The sequence below is a fragment of the Populus trichocarpa genome, chromosome 5 (genome assembly GCF_000002775.5).
Source record: "Populus trichocarpa isolate Nisqually-1 chromosome 5, P.trichocarpa_v4.1, whole genome shotgun sequence".
Lineage (NCBI taxonomy): Eukaryota > Viridiplantae > Streptophyta > Magnoliopsida > Malpighiales > Salicaceae > Populus > Populus trichocarpa.
In genome coordinates, this window is record NC_037289.2 from 19,383,224 (window position 1) to 19,400,251 (window position 17,028).

Below are 17,028 nucleotides of genomic sequence, written 5' to 3' on the forward strand. Positions count from 1 at the left end.
GGGCAAACTAACAACATATCAACATATAACTTTAGCATACAATTAACTTTCCCTTGCTTTTAAATCTATATGCATTAAAGAAAAATAATTATGGAAAAGAATACGCTTTTACAAACACTGAATAATCAATATAAATAAACCACTGAATAATTAATATAAATACACCTAAGAATGATATTATCAAATACATACATGATGTTTTAGTTATATATTCTCAAACTAATGCAAAATCCATCAAATCATTCTTAAAAGTAAAGTGAAAAGAGAGAGAAGAAAGAGTAGACCTTATATAGGTGTGCCCATCATTAATGAATGTTTAAACTCTTTACCAATATATATTATGATATGGACATGTGGCATAACCTATTTTTTTAGTTTCAAATTTCAAAAGGTGTAAACATTTTTCTTTCATACAACATGCCTCCATGTTGTCCATTTTTCTTTCATACAACATGCCTCCATGTTGTCCATTTTAATCCTCTAAGCATGCAATCATATTAACACACAAGAATATAAATGATTTGATCTTTGATCAGACAACTCGAATGAGAAAACCTTATATACATCCCAACCTCAAATACTTGGGGGCTACTAATGGGCATGAGATTAATAGCTCAGTCCTAACACGCCAAACATATATGGTGGGTTTGGGGTTAGCAGTCATAAGCATATCTCCTCAAAGTCATGTTTAGGTTTAGGTTTAGAATCAGGCTTATAGGTCTCCCCACCCCCGTGCATGTTCCTCAAGCAAGGGCCTAACTAACTCGATTCTTTAAAATGACCCAATTAGCAAATCATCCTAAAAGTTGGGTTTAAGATGACCATGCTCAAAACCACTTTCCTATAAGCCACGTAGTTAAGCTTGAGATGCCCATGTTTAAACCTAATTGTTGGGTCTAATTTGTCCCATCAACCATTTATCTTGTTGGTGCCTAGCATTTAATGCTAACGTGACTCATTTACCATCATGAAGCCCATAAAAAAACATTAAGTCATTCTTATGCCTAGAACATAGCCCTCTAATTATATCATATCACAATCAATAATGTAACAATTTATCATTAAAGGCTATTATTTCAAATAATTAACCCTAAAATAGACTACACAACCTATTCTCGCATTCATCTTCTACTCTATGCAAGTTGATGTGATTCAATAGGTATATAAATGCCCATTATTCACCAGGTAAATGATTAAGCTTATTTGCTCACTCACAAATATGAATATTCTCTTCTTTCATACCTCTTGCATCGATCATCTTCATTTTTTATCTCTATAATATATATCACATAATTTTTAAGGCTATATTCCTCCTATATCCTTCCTAATTTAAGCATCAAAGGGTTCCCTATACAATACAGATGACTTGTTTTCATAAGAGTTCATAAACTACCGACCAATATCTTTATTTTCAACCTTAAAAGCCTAAATCAACTGTGAAAGGGTCCAAAATTAATTGAATTTTAGTTTAGACCTTGTCAAGTTCTTTGTTATGCTTTTATATAATCCATAATTCATTCAAGTTGGCAAAATTATTATTTTCACAATTTTAAAGGTTTAAGGCCAAAAATTTCACACACACCTTTGATTTAATGTAGTACATCTAATAAGTTTTTTTTAGTGAAACAGATAAAGTTTCAAAATTTTTTTATTGTTATCATTTTATGTAATTCTCTATTGTTACCAAGTAATATAATGAGAAAGATTGGTATGTTATGTATAATCTAAGATCTTTTAAGCAACGTAATAAACAAATTAGAAGAAAACTAGTTAGATGTGTGTAGTTTATTGCCGGCCAAATCAAAATTTTTGTTTCAACAAAAACAATTATACGCGTTGTTAATGCGTTTTTCACCATTAAAAAAAATCTTAATTGTGAACCAAAAACTTGATGTGTGCATCTAATAAAATAAATCAAGATTTATATGTTGTAATAAATGTAAATAAATCTATTAATGCCAACTAAAGATGAAGTTCATAAGTTGAGACAAAGATGCATATAAGTACATTTGATCACGTCATATAGGGAGCTCTTTAATTTTTTTTAATTATACAGCGAATGTACCCACACAATATTGCAGGTAATATTTCAAGTTAATTTTTAATGTAAAAGAAGAGGACGTTAAACATTATGAATATATTTTCTAGTACTATAAAAAGTTTTAAATTAAGGAATTGAAAGATGATGTTTGTGTTTAATTGAATAAATTGATAAAGTAAAAAATCAATTGACATTAATTAAATATTGAAGCAAGAAAACCATATTTGTTTTTATAAGAAGCAAATTATTGATGCTCATGCAAATGTTTTACCCTGAGTATCTTTTTCATATAATATATTTTCTTTTATTTATGTTTGAGGTTAATTCTGCTTGCTAAAGTTATATAAGTCAAAAGAACGAGGACCTAATTTGATTCAATAAACAAATAACTAGACTACATTTTCTTTTTGTTTTTTGCAATGCTTAGCGAGTTTGTTTTTGTATAAATTCATACACTACCAACCAATATCTTTATTTTCAACCTTAAAAGCCTAAATCAATTCTGAAAGGGCCCAAAAATAATTGAATTTTACTTCAATCCTTGTCAAGTTCCTTGTTATGCTTTTATATAATCCATAATTCATTCAAGTTGGCAAAATTATTATTTTAACAATTTTAAATGTTTAAAGGTAAAACATTCACATTCACCTTTGATTTAATAATTATACGTAGTACACCTAATAAGGTTTTCTTAGTGAAACAAATAAAGTTCCAAAATTTTTGTATTGTTATCATGTTATATAATTCTTTATTGTTACCAAGTTATATAATGAGAAAGATTGGTATGTTTTGTATAATTTTAGATCTTTTAAGCAACGTAATAAAAAAAATTAGAAAAAGTCTAGTTAGGTGCGTGCGATTTATTTTTGGCTAAATCAAATTTTTCGTTTAAACAAAAACAATTGCAGGTATTGTTAACGCTGTTTTTCCATCATGAAATTTTTTAATTGCGAACCAAAAACTTGATGTGTGCATCTAATAAAATAAATCAAGATTTATATGGTGTGGTAAATGTAAATAAATCTATTAATGCCAATTAAATATTGAGTTCATAAGTTGAGACAAAGATGCATATAAATACATTTGATCACGTATAGGAAGCTCTTTAATTTTTTTTAATTGAACAACAAGTTTACCAGCGTAATATTGCAGGTAATACTTCAAGTTAATTTTTAATGTAAAAGAAAAGGACGTTAAACATTATAAATGCATTTTCTAGTGCCATAAAAACTTTTAAATTAAGGAATTGAAAGATGATGTTTGTGTTTAATAAAATATATTGATAAATATATAAATAAAAAAATTAAATAAAAAAACAATTAACATTAATTAAATACTGAAGTAAGAAAACCATATTTTGTTTTTATAAGAAGCAAATTATTGATGCTCGTGCAAATGTTTTTACCTTGATTATCTTTTTCATATCATATATTTTCTTTTATTTATCTTTGAGGTTCATTCTGCTTGCTAAAGTTTTATAAGTCAAAAGAACGATGACCTAATTAGATTCAATAAACAAATAATCAGACTTAAATACTTGAGGGCTACTGATGGGCATAAGATTAATAGTTAAGTCCTTACATACCAAACATATATGGCGGGTTTGGGGTTAGCAGTCATAAGCATTTCACCTCCAAGTCATGTTTAGGTTTGGGTTAGGAATTGGGCTCATTGGTCCTACCGCCCCCATACGTGTGCCCCAAGCAAGGGCCCAACTAGCTCGATTCTCTAGAATGGCCTAATTAGCCAATCATCCTAAGAGTTAGGTTTAGGATGACCATGCTCAAAACCACTTTCCTATAGACCATGTAGTTAGGCTCAAGATGCCCATCCTTAAACCTAATTATTGGGTCTACTTTGTCCCACCAACCATTTATCTGGTTAGTGTTTAGCACTTAATGCTAACATGACTCCTTTTCCATAATGAAACCTATAAAAAAGCATTAAATCATTCTTATGCCTAGAACTTAGCCCCCTAACTATATCATTTCATAATCAACAATGTACCCATTTATCGTTAAAGGCTATTATCTCAAATAAAGTTAAAAAAACTAACAAATACTAATTTCAAAGAAATTCAATGTTGAGGGATGAAACAAAAAAACTAATTATAAAAAAAGGACCTAAAAAAGAATGAATCCAACCCAATTTAATCTTCAAAACTCATGATATGAACCATGAAGTCGGATTATAGCATAAATGACAAAACCAAAAAATAATAATGTCAAATTCCCAACTAACCAAAATAATTAGGGGTAAAATTGAAAAAACAATCAATAAAAAAGATAAAATATATATATATATATATATATATATATATATATATATATATATATATATATATATATTTGAAAAGAATAAGAACCAAATCTGACACAAAAATAAAATAAAATCAAATCATGAGAGATGAAATTGAAAAATAATTCCAATCAAGAAAAGGATATGAAAAAATACAAATAACAATCAAAAGAATGAGGAAACTTGATGTAAAAGCCAAAAGTCAAGAGATGAAATTGAAAATCACAATCAACAAAGAATTCAGGTTAAATGCATTGAAATCAAAATAATGATGACCTAATTTGATTAAATAAACAAATAACTAGACTTTTTTTTTTGTAGTGCCCAACGAGTTTGTCGAGGAGGGGAAAAAGAAAAGAGAGGGGAAGAAAAAGCATGTTGTTGACGCTTAAACGCTGCTCGTCTGTTGGCACACGCCTAACCATTGTGACGGGGGAAGCGAGGTGCATTGAACACTGCCCCGAAACCTGTGTTTGGAGTTTTCACAACACCACACACGCTACTTGAAGTTTTATTTTAATTATATTTTATATATATACAAAGACCCAATTACTCTTGATCCCACATGATAATTACTTAAAAAATAAACTCAAATGATGAAAGTGCCCTTGAATCTAAAGCCAAAAGAGTTTTATTCCAAAGGGCATTTAAGTAATTACATTGTGTAAAAAAAATTGAAAAGTCCAAAAAGCCCTTGACCTATATTAAATATATATATTTTTTGCTTTTAAAGGTAATTTAGTAACTACACTATGCAACAAAAATGTAAAAATATCGACTGACCCCATTCAATTCTGTAATGACAAATGGGTCTATGGAAAAGAACTTCCTATCCCTAAGACCAAGCTAAATGAGTTTGCTCTCTAAGAGAAAAAATAGTAATTTCACTGTGAAGATCCATAATAAAATGTGAGTATGTGCACAATGAATCCCTGAGCTCTTTCAGCTTTCGGTATAATAAATAATTTAGGCTTAATATATCAACTGAATCAATTGACTAAAATGAAAGACTTAATTGCAAAAAAAAAAAAAAAAGCTAAACTATAAAACAAGTTAAGTTTGTTGTTATAGAGTATAAGGGTTAAGTCGGGTTGAGTGGGTTTAAAAAATCACAACCTGCCACTTGATCTGTGATATACATTTCTTAGAATTTTTGACCTATTATTATTTGTAATATCCACATTATCTGAGATAATAGAAATATTACAAATGGGCTATTTTTTTTTTAACGCTCCTAGTTGGCATGTTTTGGTAAAACCCAAAACCCTCTAAAACTATATTCGATGTTGGAAAGAAAAAAGTTTTTTTATTTCTTGTTGCTTATTTAGTGGGAAGGTGAAGATTTAATATTGGGCCCAAAGGACAATCAAGTTTTTAAATGAGAGGATCTAAGAAAAATGAGCTTTGAGATTAAACTCACACACATAAGTAGCTTGTAGTTGTCTATGCTCAGGTGTCTAGTTGAGCCTAAGTTTATTATAAAATAATGTTTTGAGCTATAGAAGATTGTTTTTTCTCAAATAAAATTTGGGCTTGGGTTTGATCCATGAAGAATTATTTCTTCCAACCTATTGGTTTGTCCAGCCTATAAATGTTAGAATCTGATCAGTTTTTGCAAAACTCTTTAAACAATACCTTAATAGATTTTTCAACTCAAAAGTTACCTGACTTAAATAAAAAAAATATTAATTCAGGTTTAATTATATTTTTATGGTGGATAATCAAAGCTATTAGTGAGGGAGTTCCATTAACTTTTGATTCTTAAAATACTTTATAAACAGAGGTTGAAGAAGAGTTTTTAAAATTAGTTTTTCAGCACTATTTTAGACATAATTTTTGTAGAAATTCATCACTCTTCTTTACCTATTTTTCCAGCTTAACTCTTCTGGTTTTTTAAGCTTCATTTCATCTTTAAATTTCCTTCTTATATAGAGCTTAAGTTTAGTCCTTGTAGAGGGATAATTGAGTACTATTTTCTTGATTTGTTGGACCTTGTTTAAAAATGCGCACATAAATAAAATGGTGTTGTTAGAATCTTAAAAGACTTATTAAAATATTTTTGCACCAAACAAGTAGAAATGAAGTCTTAAGAATAAATAATTGATGATTGAGAATAGTAAAGCTCGGTCAATTTTAATTAATATAGGATTGTGAACAGGAGTAAATAATTAGTTGAAAAGTCTCTGGTTGTTTGTCAGGATGAAGGGAAGAGGATGTTTCCTTTGTTTGATAAGATGGAGGACAGGGAGCGGAGCCAAGGAAGCATTGTAAGGAAACATCGTATTGACTCCTCACTTGTCTCAATTTTGGATCGACTTTAACCCCTTATTAGCCAACCCAACAACTAGATTGATGGGTTTACATCCGTTGTTTCATTTATCCTATCCAACCTTTTTGACAAACAAACCCATTTTGATACTTGAAATTACAAGGAGTGAAAAAGAAGAAGAAGAAGCTATTAATTGCTTCATTTTCAATGCAGCAGACATCCAGAATGGAGCTCTCATGAACCCATTACATCTCAAAATGGAAAGGAAATATAGAACTAGAATATTCAAACTATTATTTACAGGATATATACTAAGCTTTTCTAGGATTAGGTTCACAGGATATTGAAACAGGAAGCAGTGCAATAAAAATTCTAAGACACGAGAAAATTAGATGATAATAAATGGGTAAATGTAATATTGCTTTGGATAATTTAATTAATCACTTGTATCTTCTTCTTCTTCTTCTTTTTTAACATTTTTAATACATGCTGATTATCCATAATCAGAAATAATTATATTACCAAGCTAATAAATACCCAAAAACTTTAAACATATTAAATCAATTTGTTTTCAAGGCAACATATACCAGTATCAGCAATGATCGGTATGAGGGGAGCCACCGCAAACACCGTCTTAGCAGTGGTAGCCATTTTTGATGGCCTGCAAAACCAATTATCTGATAAATATATATAAAAAAATCCTAAACAATTGCAACTAATTAAAAGAGTAGGGAGAGTGGTAGCTCACGTATGTTTGGGAGGCGAAAGTCGGGTTTGCCGAGGAGATCAGCGGAGAGAGCATAACCCAAAATAAAACCAGCACTGAATATCGAGTTTTCTCGACAATAGCAACTGAGAGAGCATCATGGCATCTTGGCATTAACACTATCTCGTCATCTTCAATCAAACAGTGTATCCGCGTTGACGTCATCATCTTCGTCGGCTTTCTCACCCTGAGTGCTTTACGTTTGCCTTTTGACCTGAGTTTGACCCTGGTGTCGAATGGTTCGGGTCCAGACAGTGTAACGGAGTAGCATTTATAGAATCCAATAGATATTCCGTAGAAAATAAATAAATAAATTATAAAATTTAATTTTTAATTAATTTAGTGTTAAATGATAATATTAAAAAAAAACAACAAAAAAAACTCAAGTTAACTATGATTAATCTATTAATATAATAAAAAGTAAATAAAACAAATTATAAAGTATAATTCTTAATTAACTGAATATTAAATAATAAAATTATAAAAAAAATTATAAAAAATAAAAAAAGTTAATTAATATAGTTGTCATTTAATATTATAGCTATAAAATAGTTGGCACAAATTAAAGATGAGTTTTTTTTTTAATAATATTAAAGATCGAGGAAGTGTGCATGTACTGTGTTTGAAAATCCGCTAATATATGCTGAGAAGTTGTTTAGTATCGCGGTTAAAATATTGTTTGTTTAAAATTTATTTTAAAAATATTATTTTTTTAATATATTTAGATTGTTTTAATGTATTGAAATCAAAAATAAATTTTAAAAAATAAAAAAATATTATTTTAATTTATTTATAAATAAAAAAACATTATAAAAAGCAATTGCAAGTGAAGGTTAAAATCTACCTATAATATAGAACACACGATGAAAAGGAAATTACCATACGAACCTAGCATTGTCAATATCTTTGCTCGAATCCTCAAATTATGACCATCATGGGACATGGCATGCATGTCCTTGTTGAGGTTGATAAGAATCTAAAAAAGTGAAGTCATTGCAAGTCTTTAGTTGGATATCATCATCGATCTATCAGAATTCCTGTTATAACTTAGTTTATGTAAGAAATCACAAATATCATTGACGGATTTTTTCGTTTAATCTTCAAAACATGGAATTAGTGATAAATTGCAGATCATTATGTCACAAGTTTGGAAACTTGATGCAAGATCTATTTTTCTATTCTATGGTGTCTCAACAGACCATGCAGTACTTTCGTCTAATATATTGGCACGATATGCCATCATCATTGTCAAATTAAAATATTTTTCGAAAACTATTTTTTCTTAGCTAAAACAATGGAGCTCAAGTTCAAAAACATTAATTTCAGATGATGGGTGGGAGTTCTTTATGAGAGAGATGTTCCTTTTCCACTTCTGCTTTGTGACAGTACAAAATTATATATATATATATATGTAATTGTTTTTATAAAACAAATTAATTTATCTGTAAAAAATTATCTCAATCCAATAACTTAATTAAACTATTAGATAAGATCTCGAGATATGATTTATATTATTCTCTAACAACATCAGTGAAAACAGGACAAAGTAAACAAATTAATGTTTAAGGATACATAATTTTTTTTAAAAGAAATACATATATATGTACACACTATATATCTGTGATCTTGATATCTCTGACCTAGCTAGAGAAGATCAAGAATGTCTTGCAATTCACATGGTTGTCTACATCATACGGTATTACGCTTGAATCTTGCAGTATATATGATCTATTATGTATCAAACAATATAGCAGCTATATAAGGTAGGAATTGTTGCCGAGTATAATTCACATGAAAGCTACAATACTGACGTTGCTACTTAATTTTCATGCCGTCAACATTTTTCACAAGATCACAAGAAAGTGTAAGCACTAAACTATCATAGATATGACAAAATGTAATTAGAGTCTTTTTGGGTGATCAAGAAGATATACCCACACCAAGAAAATCTATGAAAGGAGCATCCTTGTGTTTGATAGATTCATGATCTCCTTTCTCTTGATGATTACTCGTCGCTCTTAAATTATTTAATGTCGATGAATTATGGCAACTTGCCAACTCTTTCTTGATCATTCCGTGGTTTTCATAATCATCTCCAAGTTTAAGGTATGATCCAAAAGGACTTGGAACAACCCTTCTATAGTTTGGAAGCCCGAATATACTTGAACTCCGGTAGCTGCCACACACCGAAGAATTCGTATAGTATCTATAAATAGGTTGATCGGAGATTAATTTGGAGCTCTCAGTGGTGCAAAATAAACTTGAATTGAAGTAATTATCCCTTCCTTCCCTTCTCGATAAATCCACTGAAGAAGAATTGTTTGAAGCTGCTATAGTTGATGGGGCGAAATTCCAAGAAGGTGAAGAACCAGAAGGAGATATTGACAATATCCTATCTTTACCGGGGTTTCGAAATTCCAAGACTCTAGAGTCATCAAATCCAATTCTTGAATTGAACACATCTTGAGCTCTTGATTTCCCTGCATGTGAACTATTAGTGGCATTGGATTCACTTAGATTATCTTGATAACTTCTCTTTCCACATAGCTTGGACTGTTCCCTTTGCCTTCTTGCCATTATGACATGCCAATGATTTTTCACAGCATTATCTGTTCGACCTGGAAATAGTCTGGCTATGAGTGCCCATTTGTTACCATGAATCCGATGAGCTGCTAGTAGTCTCTCTTCTTCCTCTTCACTGAAAGGTCTCCTGTTGATTCTAGGATCAAGTTGATTAAACCACCTCAATCTGCAACTCTTCCCTGAAAAAAAAAAACAGAGAGAAATTCAGGAACCAAGTAATTAAGTGTGTGCATGTGTGTGTCCGTGTGTGTGTAGAGAGAGAGAGAGCCATCATTATGCTTGGTAGAATTTTATCTCCCATGTCACGAGATAGGAATTTCGGGAGTTTCTCAAGCTGGCATACATATGAGACATTATTAATTCAATCATAAGCTGGTAAAATTACCTCTATCAAAGAAAAAAAAAAGGTAAAATTACATCTAGCATGATCCAGAAGTCCTACACACATTCAGAGAGACGTGTCATTGATATCTGTTAGTTACTTAAGCAAAGAATCCATCTCGATCTTAATTTTTTAGAAATTGGAAGTCTTCATGTAACAAAATAAAATTAAATTAAGATATGCGTATACTGTTTGAGTTTAATGATCCTTGCAATATTTTTCCTTATATATATATGTTATCTTTAAATTAAGAATCGATTTCAGATTGATTCTAACGTGTTTATCTTAATGATATTCACCTGATTTATCAAAAAATAATTTTAAAATTGCATATAATTTACCTGATCTTCCTTGGAGCTTCTCTGCAATAGAATTCCAGTTTTGTGCACCATATTGTTCAACAAGTTGCCTGAGTTTGTCGTCCTCAGCAGGTCTCCAGTGACCTCTAGGGCAAGCAGTACTCTTTGCATCATCACTCGAATTACCAGCCAAAGATTCCTCCATGGATGGCTAACAGTTTTTTTTACCCCTATCTATCTAGCTTTGAATTCCTTATCGTCAAATACACCAGAAAGAAGTCCACAAGAAGATATATAGTTGCATAGGAAAGGAGCACCAACAGAATAAGAAAGCGGGAGGGTTGGTTTAGGGTTATAGATGGCAAGTCACTTTTGTTGGTTTTACACGACACTTTAAGCCCTAATATACCTGTAGAACCAATGACTCTTTCTTGTTAGTATATGCTATTTACCCCCATGAACTTCTTCTTCTCACCTTTTTTTTTTTTGTCTCTTTTTTTACCTCTCTTTGTTTTTTTATTACTTTTTTTTTTCATATTTAGCATTTTAAGCCATGGTACTACGTTAAATCAAACAAACCCCATTGATTAGTTATTGGGTACCTTGATAATAGTGTGTACTAAAGAGACAGCTCTCCCTATTTGCAAAGACTTCTTTCCTAATACCTGTCATTAAGAAGTTAATTAGCGGAAACACAAGAATTGATGTGATCTTAATTAAAATGATCATTTCTATATGCAACCGAAAATTGGCCTGGCATGGCAATGCGTGACTCCGTACGGTCTCATTGGTTGGCCAAACAGGAGGCGATGGGTTCTCTTTAAATTAAATTGCATCCTCATAATTATTAATAAAATAGAGGCCCATATATTGCAGAACAGGTAATAGAACGTGGTATTACCAACAACTTCTAAATTTTCTTATGCTGTAAATTTCACACATGCTAGAAGGAAAGCAAATTACATGGCAGACCAACTTGCGAAACAAAGAGTTTCGAGAATCTATGAGTTTGTGGCTTGGATGTGATATTGTGACGATGTTTTGATAATAAGAGGGCTGGGATTAAAACATTTGCTGTGGAGTTTTGATGTAGTTGGTTTCAACTTAGATTTCCATGATCATAAATCTCTATAATGTTTGTTGCTTCTTCTTCAATTGACTACTGCTATGTACTAAAAAGTCAAAAACAGGTTCTGTTGAAGTTATTGAAGCTATTTTTTGGGGGTTGCAGATCATTATCTATGGTACCGTCTACTGTTGGTTTCCTGGAAACGGCATCAGCTGGGGCTGTTTGGAAAAAGATCCTGGAAGACCACCAATTTGTATGAGTTGGCTAGGGGTGCCAATAGCAAGGCTTTGGAGTTTGGATTGTATAACATGCAGTACACTCATCTCTTTCAACCAGAGACACAAAAACGATGAAGAATAAGCTCAAACATTGTATTCTAAACTGGTATAATATCGTAAAAAATCAGTTTGTTTCTTGCATTCCAGATGTTCCATAAAATCCCAAAAGACAACATAGTAAGTGCTTGTCGCTGGAATCTGCATTTTACTAGATCGCTCCATTGCAAAATAACTTGATCAATAGACTCTGGTATGCACTAACTAATGCTCAGCCATATATGAAACGCTGTCAAAGACACCAAGATGCATAGCAATGAAGAAAAAAGTGAGTCACAGTATTTATATCAGTATCATAAATAGGACAAACTGCTTGACTGAGATTAAACAGTCGCCTATATATGAGAAAATGCTTTGTATTTATTTGATTTTGGAGTAAAAGCCACGAGAACATTTCAATCCAGGGAGTAGCAAATCTTTTCCATAACAGTTTAAAGCATCCACATGTATCTTGTAGCGCAGCTCATTAGGGGAAAGGGGAAATCCTTGTGTTAAAACCAAAACAACAAATAAAATAGTGATTAGAGGAATTGGTTTGAGAAGAGATGAAATCATCATTTTAATACCCGGAAGGGTTAATTATATTCTTGTGTTCATGATCATGAGAGGTGCGAAACAACATTTAAGCATTTTGCATCTACTTTTGTCTAGATTGTAGCCAGACTTCGTGATGTTTAAGGAATCCAAAGACCAAATTACAATTCCACGTACGCAGCATAGCATATGTTTACAAGAGTATCCTTCAATTTTTAGTAGGCTCAAATATTAATTAGAGATAATTAGCAGACTCATCCAATGGATCAAAATAGATCGATTGAATGATAGTTGATAAAAAGAAATTCGTTGAGAGTCCCTCTGAACAATCGTTTTCTGAATAAACAAGTCATCTCAATTCGATGATTAATTAAGTTCAAAGGTGGATTAGCAATAGGACAGATGCACAATAAATTAACCATCTTTAATAGGAGAAAATTGGAGTATAAAACATCAAGATCGAGGTCCACCAAACTTTGAAATACATAAAGAGAAAGCTCTCTCTTGTAAATGTAAACCGATTGCCTACGCTCAGCCTTCACCAATATGGTTGATTAATCTTTAAGATAATTAAGCTACAATTTACCAGGGTACTGAGGCTTGCAAAGTTTTTCCATTTTAACATCTTTATATGAAAGTTTCTCTACTTTTTAGCAACCTAAATGGTGTTTAGTTTCAACCAGATGAGTTTACCAAAAGAATGTGTCACCCCGTAAATAAATTTGAGAAAAGCTTTTAAGTTATTTGGCACGGCCAGCTCCAAGGATATGCGTTTATGATGACCCCAGTAAGCAATCATCGACCACAACACCATTTCTACTTAGCAATTCTGTATCATTCCGTCATCCACAAGGTCTTGATTTCGATATAAGATATGCGCATGCATAAAGGAATATGCTCGGAAAGCATGGAAAATGCTATAAAAAAACGTGGTGGTTAGGAAATAGACAGGGACACATGATGAGAGGTTAGCTGAAATATTTTTGCTGGATGTTGAATAGGAGGATATCTTTAACTGAGTTTTTCAAGAGGGTAGTCTTGAGGGTTAACTATCAAATGCCGTGTAAGTACAGCATAAAGAAAAGTATGGGCAAACCGTAGTCTGCAATTTCCCGTACTCCCCATGCCGATGGCAAGTCAAATACAAACGTTGAAAGATTTTGTGCACTCATCATTATATAGCTCCAAGGATGATTGGGATATTATACCCCACGAAATCAAACACCTGGTGAGAGCTTGCTAGCCCAGCTAAATGTACTTAAAAAATGAATAGCAATCCATTACCAATATCATATGCACTTATCAAGTAAACTATACATCAAGATTTGGTGGGTATAAAATCTGTATCTAGTCGGAATTGGTGGTTGATGTGCCAATTCATCAGGTCTATGTATCCTTTCAATTCCTCTAAATGTTTTTTACTCTTTTCGAACATAATAACAGATTAGTTGATGAAACTACACCGATTAATTTGACTTGTTCAAGCACAACCTGGTATTTAGGTTTGGTTTTTTCAATAACTACTTTACAGTGATACTAGAATTTATTACATTGGCATATCAATATTTATAGCAATTTTCACTTCATTAATTTCTTGTTCTGGTTGGTTTGAAATTTGATTGTGTAGGAGTTTTATAAGATAGAGATTAATTAAGATTAAAATATCTATTGCTCTGAAAAGATATACAAACGAGATCCCTTCTTTTTTCTTTTTCTTTTTCTTTTTGGAGGAAGTTGAAGGTATGTTGATTCGCAAGACTTGACTTTAGATTTGCATTTTTGTTAGAATAGTGCCGATTAATTATACCATCTGCTATGATCAATATAATATATCAAAAATAACAATAGAGTAAAGTCAAATTGGAGAATATCTGCATGCCACATGCTCACGTATGATATATATCGTGATAACTTAAAGCTATGTCATGAATGGTTATATACATTAGAGAAATTATATATTATTATTCGAAGAAAAATTGGTAAAAGAATTAATGATGTACGAAAAATATATATTTTGATGTTCGTGTTATAAATCAAAGATAGCTTTTAATCCATGCCAACTTAGGAGTAATAGGGGAAAATCACCGATTAGAGTTTTTAAAAAAAAAAGAAAAAAGGACAAGAAAGATCTGGCTAGTTGCCCATCGTCATCAAATTAATTAATCATTCTCCAAATTATAGAGATGAACTGTCTAAATTGAAGGATGGATCGAAGATAACTTCATAAAGTAAACTTGCAACATGGGAGTGTCCTGAGTGGAGCTGATATCTCAAATTTGAAAACGACCCAAAAAAGCCAAGAAGTTCATAAAAATCTTGATTGTTGAAATGTAATCCATGATAGGTCACCACAAAATTAGGGAAAAAGTTAAGTTAGATGTTACATGTATTGACTGCATTGTAATCTTAAAATCAACATGCCTACTCGACTGGAAAGAAACATGGGATGGTTCTTAGTACCCAGTCCACATTAGACAGCATACATGCATGGGGTATACCGCAAAGCTTATCAAATCAATAGAACGATTGCTAAAATGTAGCTTTGTGGGTCAGCTTGGGAAATGACCATATATAGATTCATCGCCAGCATACTAGTGAAAGCTGCTCCACTGGTCAACAGGTAAATTCGTTGGCCTAATTCCCTTAAATTTGTATCATATGCTATATTTAGGGCAAGTCACATTAATATCTATCAATATATCAACAGCTAATGTTCGTTTGAAAACTTGAAATTAACTAAAATCGTCGTGCGGATCCAAAAACTAGCTTAGCAGAGACAGTTCAGAGGTTTTATTTTTCTGTATAATATATATATTTCGTCTTGAGTGGCATATATACTACTCCCTCTTCACTCCTTCCTCTCTCCCGCTACAAGTGTTGTGTGTGTGTGTGGAAGGGTTTGAGGTAGCTTTCAAACAGTAAATGCAAAGCACTTCAGTTACTTGCATAGCTAAATGTCTGTTTTTCTTCAAATGTCCTTGTATGAAAACCATAATACACCATTTCCTCTCACCAATTCCCAAGAGAAATATACAAGCAACCCCACTCCTATCTTCGCCCCAACCACACCCTATTTTAACATCAGAAGGACCCTTGAAAATCCTCAACAAACTACTTTGACTCCATCCCATCCATTTCCCTTTCCAACCTTCCTTACCTTTTGCATGTATGAACTCTGGCTATCAATGGTTTCCCATTTTGCTACTCTCAATAAATGCTTTTTGTTACGTGGTAGTTGACAGTGATGCTAGCTTCATTTAATATTTTCCCTTAAACGGCCCTCTGGCAACAAATAGAGGAGTATTAACACACACAAAATGGAGTAGAGTTGTCGTGATTTTGCGAAGGGGATTTTTTTTCCTGTTTATTTTAGAACTTACGTACCGCCTTTTAATCCCCATAATGAATATCAGCCAAATTAAAACTCATTTTTTCAGCTAATCTTACACCCATCTAGCTCTATGATTGAAGTCCACTGATAGGATTCTCTCGTATATAGCCCTAGATTTAACAAACTGGACAAACTAAATAGGCTTCTACCTCTCTTGTTTTTTCTCTCTTAACCTTTGTATCTCTTCTGCCTCTCTCTCTTTTTTATATGTATATATATATATTTATGTTTAAACTATTTCGTGCTAACTTGTCTACTTTGACAGCAGTCTTATTGCTATCATCATCCGATCAAGTTGGATTTACACTCTTTAATTTTTAAAGTTAGATTCATTCACTCAACTAATATCTTCCTCACATTTCAATTTATATCTATCCCTTTCAAATTTTAAATGCGATTTTTGTCCCTCGAACTTCGTGCATTGAATTGAATTTATAATTAACTCTCCATGCATGTATTCTGATGATACCAAAACTTTGTGTGCGGTGCATTTCAGGAGAAACTTGTACACCTCACAATTGTCTTTGCTTAAAATAGCTAAATCAAATTAGTATGTGATTTGTAAATTTAAATCTAATAATTAATAACTAAAGGCGTTTTCTTTCTTTATCTTTGTTACAAAACGTGTACTAGATTTATTGCTTAGTCTTATTTATCATCATGATCAGCAGCTAGCCTTAACAGCTACCAAGCATTCATTAGCAGACTTTTTCATGGTGTCCCTTCATGTTCTTAGAACATCATGACGTGTTATCCAACTCGAAGCAGGTGAAGTGAAGTAACCCGTAAGTATTCGTTTGATAGACTTTTCTTGTATTCCATGCTTATTATTAAAACTAACTCCATTTTATCTTGACTAAAATATATAGACATGCTCCCAGAGAAAGAGAGTGCTTCAATTAATTAGAGTAAACAACAGTCAGTTGGTTGATTCTCCGTTCTCTCTCTCTCTCTCTCTCTCTCTCTCTCTCTCTCTCTCTGTATATATATAGATATCATCTCTCTCGTTTAGCAAACAACGACATCTGCATTAATCTCCATTGTTAATCATTTTCAATCCC

General features: G+C 32.0%; 1 protein-coding gene and 1 long non-coding RNA gene across 2 annotated transcripts; both read right to left on the minus strand.

Annotated features, from left to right (window-relative positions):
• Positions 1-6,996: 6,996 nt before the first annotated feature.
• On the minus strand, positions 6,997-7,610 carry LOC7492440 (uncharacterized). Its single transcript, XR_002981664.2, has 2 exons — positions 7,357-7,610; positions 6,997-7,269 (listed from the first exon to the last, which is right to left on the minus strand). It is a non-coding gene; the product is annotated as an uncharacterized LOC7492440 (long non-coding RNA).
• Positions 7,611-9,073: 1,463 nt separating this feature from the next.
• LOC7492441 (transcription factor MYB23) lies at positions 9,074-11,043 on the minus strand. The gene is made up of 2 exons (XM_002307438.3): positions 10,681-11,043; positions 9,074-10,136 (listed from the first exon to the last, which is right to left on the minus strand). Exons 1-2 carry the CDS (start codon positions 10,841-10,843, stop codon positions 9,295-9,297), a joined length of 1,005 nt encoding a protein of 334 aa, XP_002307474.1. The 5' UTR covers positions 10,844-11,043; the 3' UTR covers positions 9,074-9,294.
• Positions 11,044-17,028: the final 5,985 nt, after the last annotated feature.

Coding starts and splice junctions, on each gene's coding strand:
- LOC7492441 (XM_002307438.3), bottom strand. CDS start 10,843: ATGGAGGAATCTTTGGCTGGTAATTCGAGTGATGATGCAAAGAGTACT. Junction 10,137..10,680: donor GAAGCTCCAAGGAAGATCAG/GTAAATTATATG, acceptor TTTTTTTTTCAG/GGAAGAGTTGCAGATTGAGG.